Source organism: Stegostoma tigrinum, chromosome 13, assembly GCF_030684315.1.
Source record: "Stegostoma tigrinum isolate sSteTig4 chromosome 13, sSteTig4.hap1, whole genome shotgun sequence".
Lineage (NCBI taxonomy): Eukaryota > Metazoa > Chordata > Chondrichthyes > Orectolobiformes > Stegostomatidae > Stegostoma > Stegostoma tigrinum.
Genome location: NC_081366.1, coordinates 68,554,986 through 68,571,041, shown reverse-complemented (window position 1 = coordinate 68,571,041; position 16,056 = coordinate 68,554,986). Strand labels below are relative to the sequence as shown.

Here is a 16,056-nt window from a genome sequence, read left to right as displayed (position 1 = left end):
CGGTGTGGCTTCCTCTACATTGGGGAAACCAAGCAGAGGCTTGGGGACCGCTTTGCAGAACACCTCCGCTCGGTTCGCAATAAACAACTGCACCTCTCAGTCGCAAACCATTTCCACTCCCCCTCCCATTCTTTAGATGACATGTCCATCATGGGCCTCCTGCAGTGCCACAATGAAGCCAGCCGAAGGTTGCAGGAACAGCAACTCATATTCCGCTTGGGAACCCTGCAGCCCAATGGTATCAATGTGGACTTCACCAGCTCCAAAATCTCCCCTTCCCCCACTGCATCCCAAAACCAACCCAGTTCGTCCCCTCCCTCCACTGCAGCACACAACCAGCCCAGCTCTTCCCCTCCACCCACTGCATCCCAAAACCAGTCCAACCTGTCTCTGCCTCCCTAACCTGTTCTTCCTCTCACCCATCCCTTCCTCCCACCCCAAGCCGCACTTCCATCTCCTACCTACTAACCTCATCCCACCTCCTTGACCTGTCTGTCTTCCCTGGACTGACCTATCCCCTCCCTACCTCCCCACCTATACTCTCCTCTCCACCTATCTTCTTTTCTCTCCATCTTCAGTCCGCCTCCCCCTCTCTCCCTATTTATTCCAGAACCCTCACCCCATCCCCCTCTCTGATGAAGGGACTAGGCCCGAAACGTCAGCTTTTGTGTTCCTGAGATGCTGCTGGGCCTGCTGTGTTCATCCAGCCTCACAATTTATTATCTTGGATTCTCCAGCATCTGCAGTTCCCATTATCATTGACTACAGAAGAACTTGTTTATCAAGTCTGCAGTGATTCAGAATTCAGTACCAAGCTTGAAGGATTCTGACATGCTTCAAGAATGATCAAATACCCACTGTAAATGCCAACCAGCAATATTCCTAACTTTTTATTTCATCCACGAGCATCCAGGGAGACAATTATGATGACTTCTCCAATAAGTGAAAACTCAAGTCCTTGGATCCTAGAATAGTAAAAACAGCATTTAGACATCATAAAATGCTGACAGTCTTCAAAATGTTTCTTCAGCCAAATGTCAAAGGTCTAAAATCAACAATGAGAACAAGATTTCTCCACTGACTACATGCTAAGAATGCAAGAGATCGGGAGTGTATCCCATAACCTCACTAAATGCCAGAACAGGCCTAATTATGTTCATAGTTGACTTTGGAATTCAATTCCACTTCTCACCTGTTCCTCATACCCCCATCTTATTGACAGATCAAGAATCTGCTTCTCCCAGCTTTAAATGTAATCAATTCTCAATGGAATACCAAAGACAAAGCTGCCTTTAAATAAAGAAATCTCTCCACCTCAGATCGAGATGACTGATCTGACATGACATTCTGCCCACAACCTCCAGATTCCAAAGTCAGCAGAAACCTGATTTTCATCGAATGATGTAAATTAAATAGGGGTTGGATCATCGGATACAATATCGGCAGGAACATTAAAGACAAATCTGTATTTGACCACATGGTAGCATCTCAAATTTTACAACAAAACCTACCATAAAATTTAGGTGAATAAAATGTAGCAACTGTAGTGTTTAAGCATGGTGACTCAGGTAGGCTTTTGAGAATTGCATTCATCTTTTGGAAAATTGGCAGGTGAAGGAATCTTTCAAAGGAATTTAAAATTATACTCATCTCAATGAGGGATGTAGTTTCACAATCTTGGGCAAAGATAGCTAATTGAAAATTCAAACCTATTCTGGATCTAGATTGCAGTTGTCCAATCCTGTTGCTTTGCCCTTTTACCTTTTTCTCTGCTTACACTGTAATTAATTAACAGAGAAGACCAACAACAACCCTGGCTTCGAATTCAGTAGCTTGATCCTCAAGGAGGATAAGTAAAGGACCCATGAACTCCAGGTTACAGAGGTCAGATCTCTACAAACCTGCATGGATTTCTTTTTCTGGAATACAAGAAAAAATAAAAGCTTTTGTGCAGTACAGAAAAATCAATGCATTTATTAGGAAAAAGAGAATACTGCATCAGCTGCGGATATCCCATTAACTTCTACACCAAAAGGAACTAAACGGCCGTACTTACTCTGTATGCTCCCTATGCTGAGGATTAAAATTCTCTTCTTCGCGAACAGCAAAATTCCTAAATAAACCACATACCCTGGCACTTTTCCCTGCCTCCAGCCCCACTCTTTTCAATGCAACCAAAGTACTACACGTGCTCCTATACCTCCCCCCTCACCCCGATCCCAGGCCCGAGGAAGACTTTTCACATCAAACAGATGTTTACCTGCACATCTGTCAATGTTATATACTGTATCCACTGTTCCCGTTGTGGCCTCCTTTACATCGGGGAAACCAAACGGAGGCTTGGGGACCACTTTGCGGAATACCTGTGCTCTGTTCGCAACAAACAACTACACCTCCCAGTCACAAACCATTTCAATTCCACCTCCCAACTCCTCGGACAACATGTCCGTCCTGGGCCTCCTGCAATGCCACAATGACGCCACCTGAAAGATGTAGGAACAGCATCTCATATTTCGCTTGGGAACTCTGCAGCCCAAGGGTATCAATGTGGATTTCAAAAGCTTCCGTCCCTCGACCACATGCCAAAACCAGCCCAGCTAGTCCCCGCCTCCCTAACAATTCCTCCCACCTCAAGCCCCACCCCCATCCCCTACCCACTAACCTCATCCCGCCCTCCCCCTCCGACCTGTCCGTCCTCCCTGGACTGACCTATCCCCCCCAACTACACTCACCTTCACTGGCTCCAACCCCGCCTCTTTGACCTGTCCGTCTCCTCTCACCCTACCTTCTCCATTATCCATCTTCTATCCACTTCCCCCCCTCTTTATTTATTTCAGAATCCCCTTCCCCTCCCCCATTTCCGAAGAAGGGTCCCGACCTGAAATGTCAAGCTTTCCAGCTCCTCTGATGCTGCTTGGCCTGCTGTGTTCATCCGGCTTCATACTGTATTATCTCCAATTCTCCAGCATCGACAGTTCCTACCATCTCTGTGAATAACAAGTTGGTTTGTAGCAAGAACAAATCTGCAATGTTGTTCCTAACTCTACACCAGACATGCAGCCCTATTGAAGGAAAGGGATAGTTGGTACTTAACATGATGAGCATGTCCTTAGAAGGGTTGGTTCAAGTCAGTTTAAGTAAGATGTTTGTGATGAGGCACTGACTCTGAAAGTAACATTCTGTGTTTATTATTGGTGATCCTTTCAGATGAGAGCAAAATTACAGCAAGCTTTCAGAAATTAAGAAGTCCTTCCCGACGCTGATTTAACGTGTGACAGAAATTCAACTTGATTTAAGTTAATGCAGTGACTCTGTCTGTACACATCTGACACAGTTGTCAAGCAGTTGCCATCAGCGGTGCTCAATTGTATTATTCTGCAAAATAACCCAAAGAAAAATTTGACAATGAACAATAAAAGGTACTTTTATGCCCTTTAACTCCCTTGTTAGTCAAGTATTGGTCTAATCCTGCCCTGTAATAAATTCAAGAATTTTGCATCCATGCTCTTTAGGGAATAGAATAGCATACACTATGAATTCTCAAAAATATTTCATGAACGGTGTAATTAACCGATCTCAAAAACAAGACAAAATCATGGAAAAACAAACTGCTGCTCATTCCTCTGAAATTCAAATTTGATCTCAGAATGATTCCAGATTCAATTTCCAGTTTGTGCCATATTAGTTGGGGTGAATTGGAACAATAAATTAGGGTGCTGGTAACTGACACTGGGGTTGGAGTGTTGGGGTGAGAGACAGGACAAAATCCAATCATCCTTGTTCCGAACTGCATATGTGGTGGATGTCAGATGAGGTGAACCAGGCTCAACTGTGCTGCATTCCATGGCTGAATACTCACACAGCTCATTGCTAAAGTTCAAATATATAAAATGTTACCCCAGGAGGCATCAATGTTTTCAAGAGGAGAGGAAACAGCAATTATGTAACTGATGGCTTGATGTATTTATTCAGACATATGTACACATTCTCAAAATAAAACCCCACAGGATTTGTCAGAATAATTTGAACCATGATCTCATATTTATTATTTAATGCCAGTCTGGTTCTTTGCAAATTGTTCACAATTTTCAAAAGCTACAGAGTAAGACTCTCAACTCTCTAGTTCACTTATTGAAAAAAATCAACTTTCCCTTTTATGTTCAAAAGCACACAGTAAAGTAATATTAAACATAAGCCTACCTACTTAAGCCATGAAGAATTAAGAAAATGTGTCACTTCCTCCAAAAAAAAAATTGTGCAAAATCTATCAGAGCTCCAAAATGGCTTTTTCTCTTTTGCTTGTTTCATCATACAAGTTAATGTAATCATTTCCACAAATCATAATTGTCAAGTGAAAAATAACACTGTACCCCTCAGGCTTCAAAAGTCAAACGTGCCATATTCATCGTTCAACACTGCTCTTATCTGTATCCTGTAGTTCATCCCACATATGACCCTTCAAGAATTTCAAAGGAATCATAAAGTGCTCATAAAATCTCCAGTATACTTCATTGAACAGGTTAAGTACAAGCCAAAGTTATTCACGCACCATTCATCAGGTACTCATTAAATGCTTTGGAAATGCACTATAAACTATGACAGTGTGATCACAGTTGCTAAATATAGAGCTACAAAAGTTTTAATTTCTTTTTAAAAAGTCTGCTTGCAGCATGTGACTCTAACCATGCTTAAAGCTTCTAATTATATATAAATATAATACGTCAGTCAATCTAATTATTTCATGCCTACAAAATGTCTAGCAAAAACAACCTCCCCATCTTGCCATGGTTGTGTCTAATACTGTAAAGATGATGTGGCCACAAATTCATTAGATCCCTTCTTACAAAATGTCTCCAGACCTGCTTGTGAGAACATTACATTCGGTTTCTCTAAATACATTTCAATTCACTTCTTGCTTAAGCTGTCAATTTCAAATATAAAGCCATTGCCTACATTGTTTTAAGGCTTTAACATCGCTGCAGTATCACGGCAGGTTACAGTGACACTCTGCTTCATACAATTCCCTTACATGGGCATTTGACACCTCCATGCATTGTTTATTGAAACTCTACTGTATTACAGACAATTGTTGATCTTCATCTTCACAAAGTTCTGCTGGATGTGAAAACTCAATTTTTCCAGTGTGAGAGCCATTTTGTTCACCTCGATGTTCACCTGTGCCTGGATCTCCATCAGTATTCAGAGCTTTCTGCCCCTCTTCTTTTTGCCCCACTAGGCCATCTTCAGAATGGATAGCTAGAACTGAATCACTACCAGCAGATCCTTGTTCTTGTCCAACGAATTCTTGCATCGCTCTTGTCTCATTATGGGGCAATTGCTCTCCCAGAGCTTGCACTGTTGTTGTCCCAACCTGCTGCCCTTGAGATTTCAGCTGCTGATGACAAAATGGGCATGTTTCTTGTACATATAGCCACTTCTTGAGACAGGCAGAGTGAAAGAAATGGCTGCATGGTGTAATCACAGCAGAGTGCATGTCCTAAAGGGTGGGGGGGGGGGAAAAGCAATTTGGTAAGCAACATATTAAAATGTGTAATTCCATAAGCACAAATTGTGGCTGACAATTTAAAGTATCCTGGGCAGCAAAGGATTTAAGGAGATAGTACGAAATAACAATGCTGGAGAATCTGAGATAACACAGTGTGAAGGTGGATGAACACAGCAGGCCAAGCAGCATCAGAGGGGCAGGCAAGTTGACGTTTTGGGTCATTAAAGGATTTAAGGATATTGTTTTTGCTCCACAGATGCCACAAAACCATAAGATAAAGCAGCAAATTAGGCCATTCAACCCATCGATTCTATTCTGCCTCTCGATCATGGCTTATATGTTTCTCGAACCCATTCTCCTACCTTCTCATAACCCTTGGTCTCCTCGCTAAATCAATCACCTATTTCTGTGTTACGTACACCCTATCACTTGGCCTCCGTAGACTTCTGAGGCAATGGGTCCCACAGATTCACCACAGAAATTCCTCATCAGTTCTGAAGGGTCATCCCTTCACTGTACTAATGGAAGTATCCTCTCCCTGTCTACTCTCAGGATTCTGAAAATTTCAATGAGATCCATCCTCATCCTTCTAAACTCCACTGCTCCTCCTATGACAAACCCTTCAATCCTAGGATCACTCATGTTAATGGCTTCTGGAGCCAACTTGGGCAGCACATCTTCCCTTAGCTACAGAATCAAAAACTGCTCACAATATTCCAGATGTGGCCTCAGCAGAGCCTCATACAGCCTCTGAAGTACATTTCTGCTCTTGCATTCTAGCCTTCTTGAAATGAATGCCAACATTGCATTTGCCTTCCTAACTGCCAATTGAAGCTGCATGTTAATCTTGAGAATCCTGAATTAGGGCTCCCTAGTCTCTTTTTGCTTTAGATTTCCAAAGTCTTTCCCTGTTTAGAAAATAGGGTACACCTCTATTCATCTTACCAAATTCCATCTGCCACTTCTTTGCTCACTCTCCTAGCCTGTCCAAGTCTTTCTACAGCCTTCCTGCTTCCTCAACACTCCTGTCCTTCCACCCATCTTGGTGTCATCTGCAAACATAGCAACAATGCCCTCAGTTCTTTAACATACAGTGTGACTGGGTGAGGTCATAACATTGACTCCTGTAGAACGCCACTTGTTCAACGGCTGTTATCCTTTATCCGATTCTCTGCCTTCTGCCAGTCAGCCAATCCTCTATCCAGCACCTTACCTCAAATATAATGGGCTCTTATCTTATTTAGCAGCTTCCCATGTGGCACTTTGTCAAAGGCCTTCTGGAAATCCAAACACATCACATCCAGTGGCTCTCTTTTGGTTAATTTGCTTATTACCTCCTCAAAAGATTTGAACAGATGTGTCAGGGATGACCTCCCCTTGACAAAGTGGTGCTGACTCAGCTCTATTTTTAACCATGCACTCCAAGAGCTTCACAAATCAGATCCTTCATAATGGACTCTAAAATCTCGAAAGATTGAGGTCATGCTAACCAGCCTATAATTTCCTGTCTTCTGCCTCTTTCCCTTCTTAAACAGGGGTGCTACATTAGTCATTTTCCAGTCTTCTGAGACTTTCCCTGACCACAATGATTCCTGAAATATCACCAACTATGCCTCCACAATATCCCTAGCTGTCTCCTTCAGAACTCTGGAGTGTGGTCCATTCTGCCCAGAAGATCTGCTAAGTTTCTCAAGCAATATGTTTTTGTTTCAGATTTCTTAATATAGTTCTGTGTTTTATTTCACTCAATTAAACAGGTCTGACATAAAATAAAGTACAAACTATTAGGATTGAAAAATGCTCAAATTACACCTTAAACTCATGCATATGATTCGTTGTACAGTCTTATGAGCTTTAAAAGTACAATTTTCCTGTTTTCATTCAATATAAAACGGAAACAGAAATTTAGCAGATTTACCTGTGACAGTATATTGTTAGCAATGCACCATAATTTTAGTGGCAATTTCTCAGAAATGTACCAATTAAATTAGTTTTCATTAGTCAACATGAAACATTAAATTTTTAAAAAAGTGACAACTATATCTGTTAAAATGGAGTTGAAACAGTTTCTATTGAAAATATACTTGAAATGTAGTTCCTAGAATTAACAGTGATGCCAATGTCACTATATGAGGAAATGAAGCATTTGTACCTATCACCAAAAAAGTTAACTATATTCACATCTGTCAATCGCCCACTTTCAAGTATACTGCATAACACCAAGATTGCAAAACTGGTCTCCTAGATTGACAGGGCAAATATACAGATCCACAATATCCTATGTAATAAGAAAAAACAAGATTCATTGCTCAAACTGTGAAGGGAGGGAAAGGTCAGATAAAGTCACCCTGACAGCTTGAGAATCACCTGGAATGCAGATATAAGTATTAAAATAGACAGATGCTTACAAAGGCAGAGCCAAAAAGAAATGCATAATATACTGATGACATCATGGATCCTATCCTCACTGTAATTTGTACAGCCAAAAAGGTCTTGGGTTAAAATCTATCGCTGCCTACCGAGTAACCCAAACTAGAATCAGGGAAGAGTAGAAATCTAAAGGTCAGGTATTGTCTCTAAACAGTAACTCCATGTACGTTAGCACATTGAAGTGAAAGGAAAATAAACAGAGACGGCACACATGAAACATGAGAACAGAATGCTCTGTCCTTATTAGTTGAACAGACTGCCAACTGTCTATATTCACACATGAAAACTAGTAGTTAAGTTTGGTGGTGGAGCATTGCCAGTACCTGTGGAACGGCAATTTGGACTAATCCAGATAAAACAGCAGAATGAATTGTGGTGGGAATTACAAAATTACGAAGAAACTGATGATCCAACACTGTCCTGAATAAACTAACAGTACCAAACTGCAGGCAATACTTGTGAAAACTGTAAAACCTGTCCTTCAGGTCACCTTCAATAAACAGCCACCTGTGCAATAAAGCCAGCAATTCTCAAAACCAATAGATTTCTAATTTACATGTAATTCAATAGAACCCGCAATTCAATTAAGCAGCCATCTGCTAACCTGGAAACAGACGCTAGTTTTAAAACAAACTGTTCTGAGAGGAAAAATGCGAATGGAACCTACACCTGGATTAAGAACTCCTCTCAAACATACTTCTAATCACTGTTTAAAAATGTTTTGTTATGATTACCTTATCGAAACTCAAAGACAACAACTTGATACAATTCCTGGATTGGTTGTAATTACACAACCGAGGAAGTTTTTTTTGCTCAAAATGTTGATTACAGTTTATCTATGAGCTAACTATTAAATCTCCCTTTTTGTTGGAAATTCTTTTAAATTAAACAACAAACATTTTCTATGCACAATGGGTGGAAGACCAAACGTTTTCTGATTATTAGTAACATTTGCCTAACTATTTCTCTTCCATTACAGTGGTTACCTCTATATTTTACTGATTATACCAAAACGTAATTACCCAGCACAATGCCCCAGTACTTTTATGCTTGTCCCTGAAATCTAATAATGATACTCATCAACTCTGAACTCAAGTGGAGGCCCATATTATATAAAAAAATGATTCAAGTCACTCAAACACTGTTTGTGAAACAAATTACTTGGAAAAAGTTTTGTTTGTGTTTCAACCATTTTCATGACATAAGTGACACTAGAAGGTGATGGAAGGAATTTTATATCAGTTAGGAATCAGAAGCTAATACACATACAGAACGTGAACTGAACATAAGGACTGCCAACTGTGATCTTTCTGAATGAGAGTTTAGGTACTAAAGCCAGGGTTTAAGTGTTGCACTGGTGCCATGCTACATACCTGGTAACAGATGGAACAAATGTCATTGTGCTCTTCAAGCTGCTCTTTAGTGGCAGTTGGCAGAGAGTTGATCTTATTTGCTGCATCCCTGCGGAGAAGAAAGCTCTTCCATCCCAACTGTGCTCGAAGCCAGACATTGAAGTAGGAATGAACAAAGATGATGGATGAACCCATCCAAGTCCACTCCCCTAATATCGTCTCTGCTACTCCATAAGCAACAACACACAAAGCCACCAGGAACTCGAGCAAGCGATATGTGCCATTCACATAGTAGATCACATCATCAAGGTTTTCCACTGGTTCTTTACTAAACTCCTCCACCATAAAAAGGATATAAATGAAAAGTGTTCCAAGTACCTATTAACAAGGCAAACGTGTATTAAAGGATGGTTTTAGCATGACATCAACTGCTGATATATAAAAAACAGCAATTCCAATTAATGGATTTGTTATTGATTGAACTTGGAAAAATAGTACTTTATAATACATGCTATTTGTTATTTGTCTGTTTGAATTACACTACTAGAAAATATTCAGGTTTAACTGCATGCAAAATTGAAAATTGAATGTATCCACATCCTAAAAGGGATACTGAATGATACCCAATGATGATTTCAGTATTTCCATTTTCATTGCAAAAAGCTTAAGTTGCTGTCAGATAAAAATGTTTTGTTTTTAAAATGAGATTCTACTTATGGATCATAATTTCATTACCCTGAGCTATATTACATTATCAACACAAATTTTAAAACCCACTAAAATCCAAGATAAAATTTCCTCTAAACTCTCACAGGATAAGTGTCTGGGCCGGAAAATGCTACTCTTTGTTTTAGAAGCTGAATGAATCTGTACTATTAGGGTTAATTTAATAAGTCAATGAGAATGTATTAGCAGTTACTGTACCCAACTGGTGAGACATTCAGTTTAATAAAAAAGTGGCTTTGCTCAAAACAACACTGGACATTATTCAATATCCCTTTCAGAATGACCTATCCCATTCAGAGCCTGCATAAGAGGTGTAAGGGACACATTAATTTCTTTCTACTAGTGTTGTCCTAAGCAATCATTTTGAACTATTTCCCTCAAGGTGTGGTAAAGTTGCCACACACATTGCCTAGCTATTTCTGGAATTATAATAGAGTACTCAGCTAGAGGTCGAGTATGCTGGCTCAATGGGTGAGACCTGAATATTGAAGGATATTTCACAACACAAGAAAGGTGGTGGGATAGCTCTGCTATTGAAAAATAGGATCAGTACAGTACTGAGAAACGAATTTGGTTTGGAGGACTGAGGCCATAGAATCGGTTTGAGGGAGTTATTAATGGGAACACTGGAAACTCTTCTGATAGCCAATATTCTGTAGGATAGAAGATAACAAAAATATTTGGGGCTTGCAAGAAAGGTACTATAATAGTCAGGGAAGATTTTAATCTTCACACATATTAGACAAATCAAATCTACAAAGGTAGCTTGCAGGACAAATTCAGTGTATAATTGAGAAAGTTTCCCAGAGCAATATGTTCTGCAAATAAGAAAACATAGATATTTGTGACCTGGTAATGTTTAAGAATTTAATTATTTATCTCGAAGTGTAGGGATCTACTACTTAAGTGTGGTTAAAATGTGATATGTAAAATTCTATCATTTGAGGGAGAGAAAAGTAGATGGGAAACTTCAGTCTTAAAATGAAACTACAATTACATTTCATGTTACCAGGACTAAAAGAGTCCGTTGCTTCATTATTGCACAACATGTTGTTCTAAGAGAAATTTTCAATTTCATAGAAACAGAAAATAGATACAGGAGTAGGCTATTTGGCCCTTTGAGCCTGCTTCACCAATTCAATATGATCATGGTTGATCATCCTACTCAGTGTCCTGTTAACGTTTTTGCACCACACTCTTTCACCCTTAGAACTATTTCTATCTCCTCCTTGAAAACATTCAGCGTTTCACCCCAACTGCTTTTTGTGGCAAAGAATTTTACAGACTCACTACTTGAAAGGTGAAGAAATTCCTCTCATCTGTCATAAAAGGCCTAGCCCATGTCCTCAGACTGCAATCCCTGGTTCTGGACTCCCCAGTCATTGGGAACATCTTTCCCACATTTATCCTTTCCTATTAAAATTTTATAGGTTTCTATGAAATACCCTCCTTAGTTCTCTATGCTTCAGTGAAGACAGTCCTAACTGACCTGGTCTCTCTTTAAATATCAGGCCTGCATCAGTCTGGTAAATTTTTAGCAGTTGCACTCCCCTGATAACCAGATCAACCTTCCTCAGGCAAGGAGATCAAATATACACACGATGCTCCAGGTGCAGTCTTATCAAGGCCCAGTACAACTTCAGGAAGACATCCCTGTTCCTCTACTAAAATCCTCTTGCAATGAAGGCCACCTTCTTTACTGCCTGCTGCACCTGCATGCTTACTTTCAGCAACTGCTGTAGAAGGACGCCCAGGTGTTGTTGCATACTCCCCTTTTCTAATCTATTGTCAGTTAATAACACACGTTCCCGTTTTTGCTATCAAAGTGGATAAACTCACATTTATGCACAATATACTTCATCTGTTATGTTTTTGCCACTCACTCAACTTGTCCAGATCACACTGAAGTATCTGTGGATCTCAGTCAAGAGTCTACCTTCCTGCCTAGCTTTGTGTCATCTGCAAAGTTGGAGATACTATTTAGGTCCCTCATCTAAATCACGAATATAACTTGTAAACAGCTATAATCCAAGCACTGATCTCTGTGGTACCCAACTGGTCACTGGTTGCTATTCAGAAAATTACTTAATTATTCCTTTTCTTTCTTCGCTCTCTGCCAGATCATTCTGTATCCATGTCACTATCCCACCCAAATCCGTGCACTTTAATTTAACTTGCTCATTGTCTGCGAGCAACATCAAACTCCTTCTGAAAGTCCAAGTAAACCACATCCATGGGTTCTCCTGAACAATTCTATTAATTACATGCTTGAAAAGTTCCAAGAGATTTGTCAAGAATGATTCCTTTCATAAATCCATGCTGCCTCTTTCTGATCCTGTCACTGTTTTGCACGTACTGCATTATTACATCTTTTAACTACTCTCCGATCCATAGGAACTGGTCCAGAGTCTATAGAATCTTGAAGGATGACAACCAATGCATCCACTCTTTCTACAGCCACTTAAGTACTCTGGAGTGTAGATTGTTGGCTCCTGTAGATTTGTTGGCCTTTAAATTTCCTGCCATTCCTCTCTCACTACACCCCTTGTTTCCCAGCGTCTTTGGGACACTAGTTGTATTCTGCCCTCACAAAGGAGGACAAAAATATATATTAAATTATTTTGTCATCTCTTCACTCCCCATTATAACTTCCTCTGTTATCGATTGGAAGAAATCTTCATTTGTCTTCACATACCTATAAAAGCTTTTCCAATCAGCTTGTATGATCACCAAAGTTCAGCTTCAAACTCTTTCTCCTTGCTTAATAAATCCTTTTGTCTTGTTTTGTTGAAATCTAAACTGCTCCCAATCCTCAGGTCTGCTGTTATTTTTGGTCAATTTCCTCTTATAGGATCTAATGTTATCTCTAATTTCCCTTGTTAGCTGTGGTCATCACCTTTCCGGTTTTATTATTGTACGAGGCAGGAATTAACAATTGCTGAAATCCCTCCATACACTCTTTAAATACCTGCCATTGTCTGTCCTCTATCATCCTTTTTTAGTAATGTTCCCCAATTTATCAAAACCAGCTCCTGCCTCATGCCATGGTAGTTTCCTCCATTTAGATTCAAGATGCAAGTCTCAGAATCAACTATTTCACTCTCCATCATAATGGGAAATTCTATCATATTATCGTCACTCTACCCCAAGCAGCCTCACACAGCTAGCTCACCAATTATTCTTTCTTTATTGCACATAACCAGTCTAGGATGACCTGTCCTCTCGATGGTCACTCAAAGAATTGATCCAGAAAACCATCTTGTAGATGCTCTGGGTATTCCTCCTCTACACTATTGTTACTGATTTGACTTGCCAATTTATATGCAGATTAAATTCCAAAATAATTACAGTTGTACTTTTATTCTTTGTTGTTCTATTTCATATTTAATACTTTCACCTACATATAGTCCAAAGTATCATTTTGGTATTTCCAAGATCTAGTTGTAGAGATTCCACATGACCATAGCAATATCCTCCCTCACTGTCATTTTAATGTCTTCTTTAAACAGCAATAATACCCCACCTCCTTTTCCGATTTGTCTGTCCTTCGTAAGAAGTGACTACCCCTGGATATTCTGTTTCCATTTCAGGTCACCCTACAGCCATGTTTGTGTAATCCCAACTGTATTGTATTCATTTCACCATTTGCATGGCTAACTCATCCACTTTATTGTGAATGCTCCATACAATAAGTCTTATCTTAAAAATGTTCACCCTGTTCACATTATTTAGCACTGTGGCTTGAATTTTCTGCCTATCGGTTTTTGAAGTTCTGATTCTTTTAGGTTCCTATTCGCCCTGCCATCTTAATTTAAACACTCCCGTTTGCACAAGCAAATATGCCCGAGGATATCAGTTCCAGCCTTGTCCAGGACATACCTCTGCCAGTACTGGTCTCAACAGCCCAGGAATCCGAAACCCTCCCCCTTGCACCATCACTCCAGCCACATCTCCGTCTGATGTACTGAATTTCTTACACTGTGAATACACTCTCTAGGTTACCTTTGCTGATTTGATTTGCATAATCCTAATGAGTTTGAAGTCTGTACGTAGCAGTGACTTCCAAAATTGGAAGTCAATGTGCCAGCATGCCAGCTGGCACACAAACTCTTGGAGCAGCTATACAGTCTCGCAGCTTACTGAGAACATTGGCACGAATACATGAAAAGAAAAAGGGTAGTGATCGATTTCTTTTTCCATTCATGGCATATGGATGTTGCTCCCTAGACCAGCATTTGTTGCCCATCTCCCTGAACACTTTTGAACTCAGTGGCTGGCTAGGTCACTTCAGACAGCAGTTAAGAAGCAGTGTGTTGATGTGGTCTCATGTCACATGTAGACCAGGCCACGTAAAGACACTAGACATCCTATTTCCAGGGAGACAGTAGGGTTGTAGCAATTTCTCTCGGTTAGCAATTCAGAATCTTAAGCCAACACTTTGGGACATAGGCTTAAATCACACCATGGCAGCTGTTGGGAATATAAATTTAATCAAGTATTAAAATCTGGAAATAAAAGCTAGTCTTAGTAATAGTGATTGTGAAAATAGCATCGATTATCAGAAAGACACATTTGATTTACTATTGTCTGTCAGTCATTGGGCCCTTAGTGAATAGGCCTGTGAAATTATTAATACGAAACAGAAAAACGGTAGAGATTTAGAAAAAAACATTTTGTATATGTCCACACAGTAAAAGATAAAAATGGCTCAATAACTGACAAAAAGCAAGGGGCAAAATGGAAAGGGAAACAATCATGATTACCAAAGAAAAGTTGACGTTAAGTTTCCAGGGCCTGCATCCTTTTCACCTTAGGGCATTTAAAAAAAAAATGGCTCCAGAGACCATGGACACATTGTCGTAGATTTCAAAATGTTCCTACTTCTGAAAATGCCTCAGCAGATCAGAAAACTGCAAAGTAACACCTCTATTCAAGATAGGAGGGAGATAGAAAACAGGAAACTATAGGTAAATTAGTGCAACATCTAGGTTTGGGAAAATACTAGAATTTATTATTAAAGAAGGACTCTCAGGACATTTAAAAAAATACATTCAGGCAAAGTCAACACAGTTTTATGAAATGGGAAGCGTTTGGCAAATTTATTTGAGGGTATAAGAAGCAGGGAAGTAAAAGGGGAAATCAGTATATGTAGTGTACTGAAATGTCCAAAGCAAATTTGACAAAGTGCCACATAAAGCAACGACTCATGGTTTTGGGGTGATACATTAGCAGGGATAGAGGATTGATTAACAAACAGGAAACCCTGTAAAGGCAAGAAGGGTGTTTCTTAGATTACCAAAGTAACTAATGAAGTTCTTCAGGTATCAGCAGTCTGACCTCAACTATTTACAATCTAGGTTGACGACTTGGATAAAGTGACCAAATGTACTGCAAACAAATTTGCTGAGGCTACAAAGATAGGTCGGAATGCAAGTTGCGAGGAGGACAGAGAGTCTGCAAACAGTTAGGATAGGTTAAGTGACTGGGCAAAACTTTGAAAGATTGCGTACAAAGTCAACAAATAAGAAGTTGTCCACAAGGAAGAATGCAAAAGTAAATTATTATTTAAATAATGAGAGACTTAGGAATGTTGCAGCACAGAAGTTATCTGGCTTTCCTTGTATATGAATCACAATAAGTTAGTATATGGGTACAGATAGTAATGAGGGCAAATTAATTTTTCCCCAAATATGTATTGCCATGCCTAACTGCCCAGAAGGCAGGTGAGAGTCAACTATATTGCTGTGGTTATGAAGTCACAGGTAGGCCAGACTACACATCCCTAAACACTATATAACTTAACATAGCCAATCAACCTAACTTGCGCATCTTTGGACTGTGGGAGGAAACTGAGCACTCAGCAGAAACCCACGTAAATACAAAGAGAGCGTACAAACTCCACAACACAATCACCCCAGTGTGCAACTGAACCTGGCGCCCAGCACTGTGAGGCAGCAGTGCTAACCACTGGGCCACTAGGCCATCAGCTCCCTCAAATATTGATCTCTATTGCATGAGAGACCATGTGTAATAGTACAGAAG

The 16,056-nt window shown here is 39.9% G+C and overlaps 1 protein-coding gene across 1 annotated transcript in view; it reads right to left on the bottom strand.

The window, feature by feature from the left end:
- Positions 1-3,220: 3,220 nt before the first annotated feature.
- Positions 3,221-16,056, bottom strand: part of rnf145a (ring finger protein 145a) — a 103,183-nt gene continuing 90,347 nt past the window's right edge. Inside the window, exons 9-10 of the mRNA XM_048543534.2 lie at positions 9,310-9,666; positions 3,221-5,497 (exon numbers count right to left, since the gene is read on the bottom strand). Coding sequence (XP_048399491.1) covers positions 5,069-5,497; positions 9,310-9,666 — 786 coding nt within the window. The 3' untranslated portion in view covers positions 3,221-5,068. The remainder of the gene's footprint in view (positions 5,498-9,309; positions 9,667-16,056) is intronic.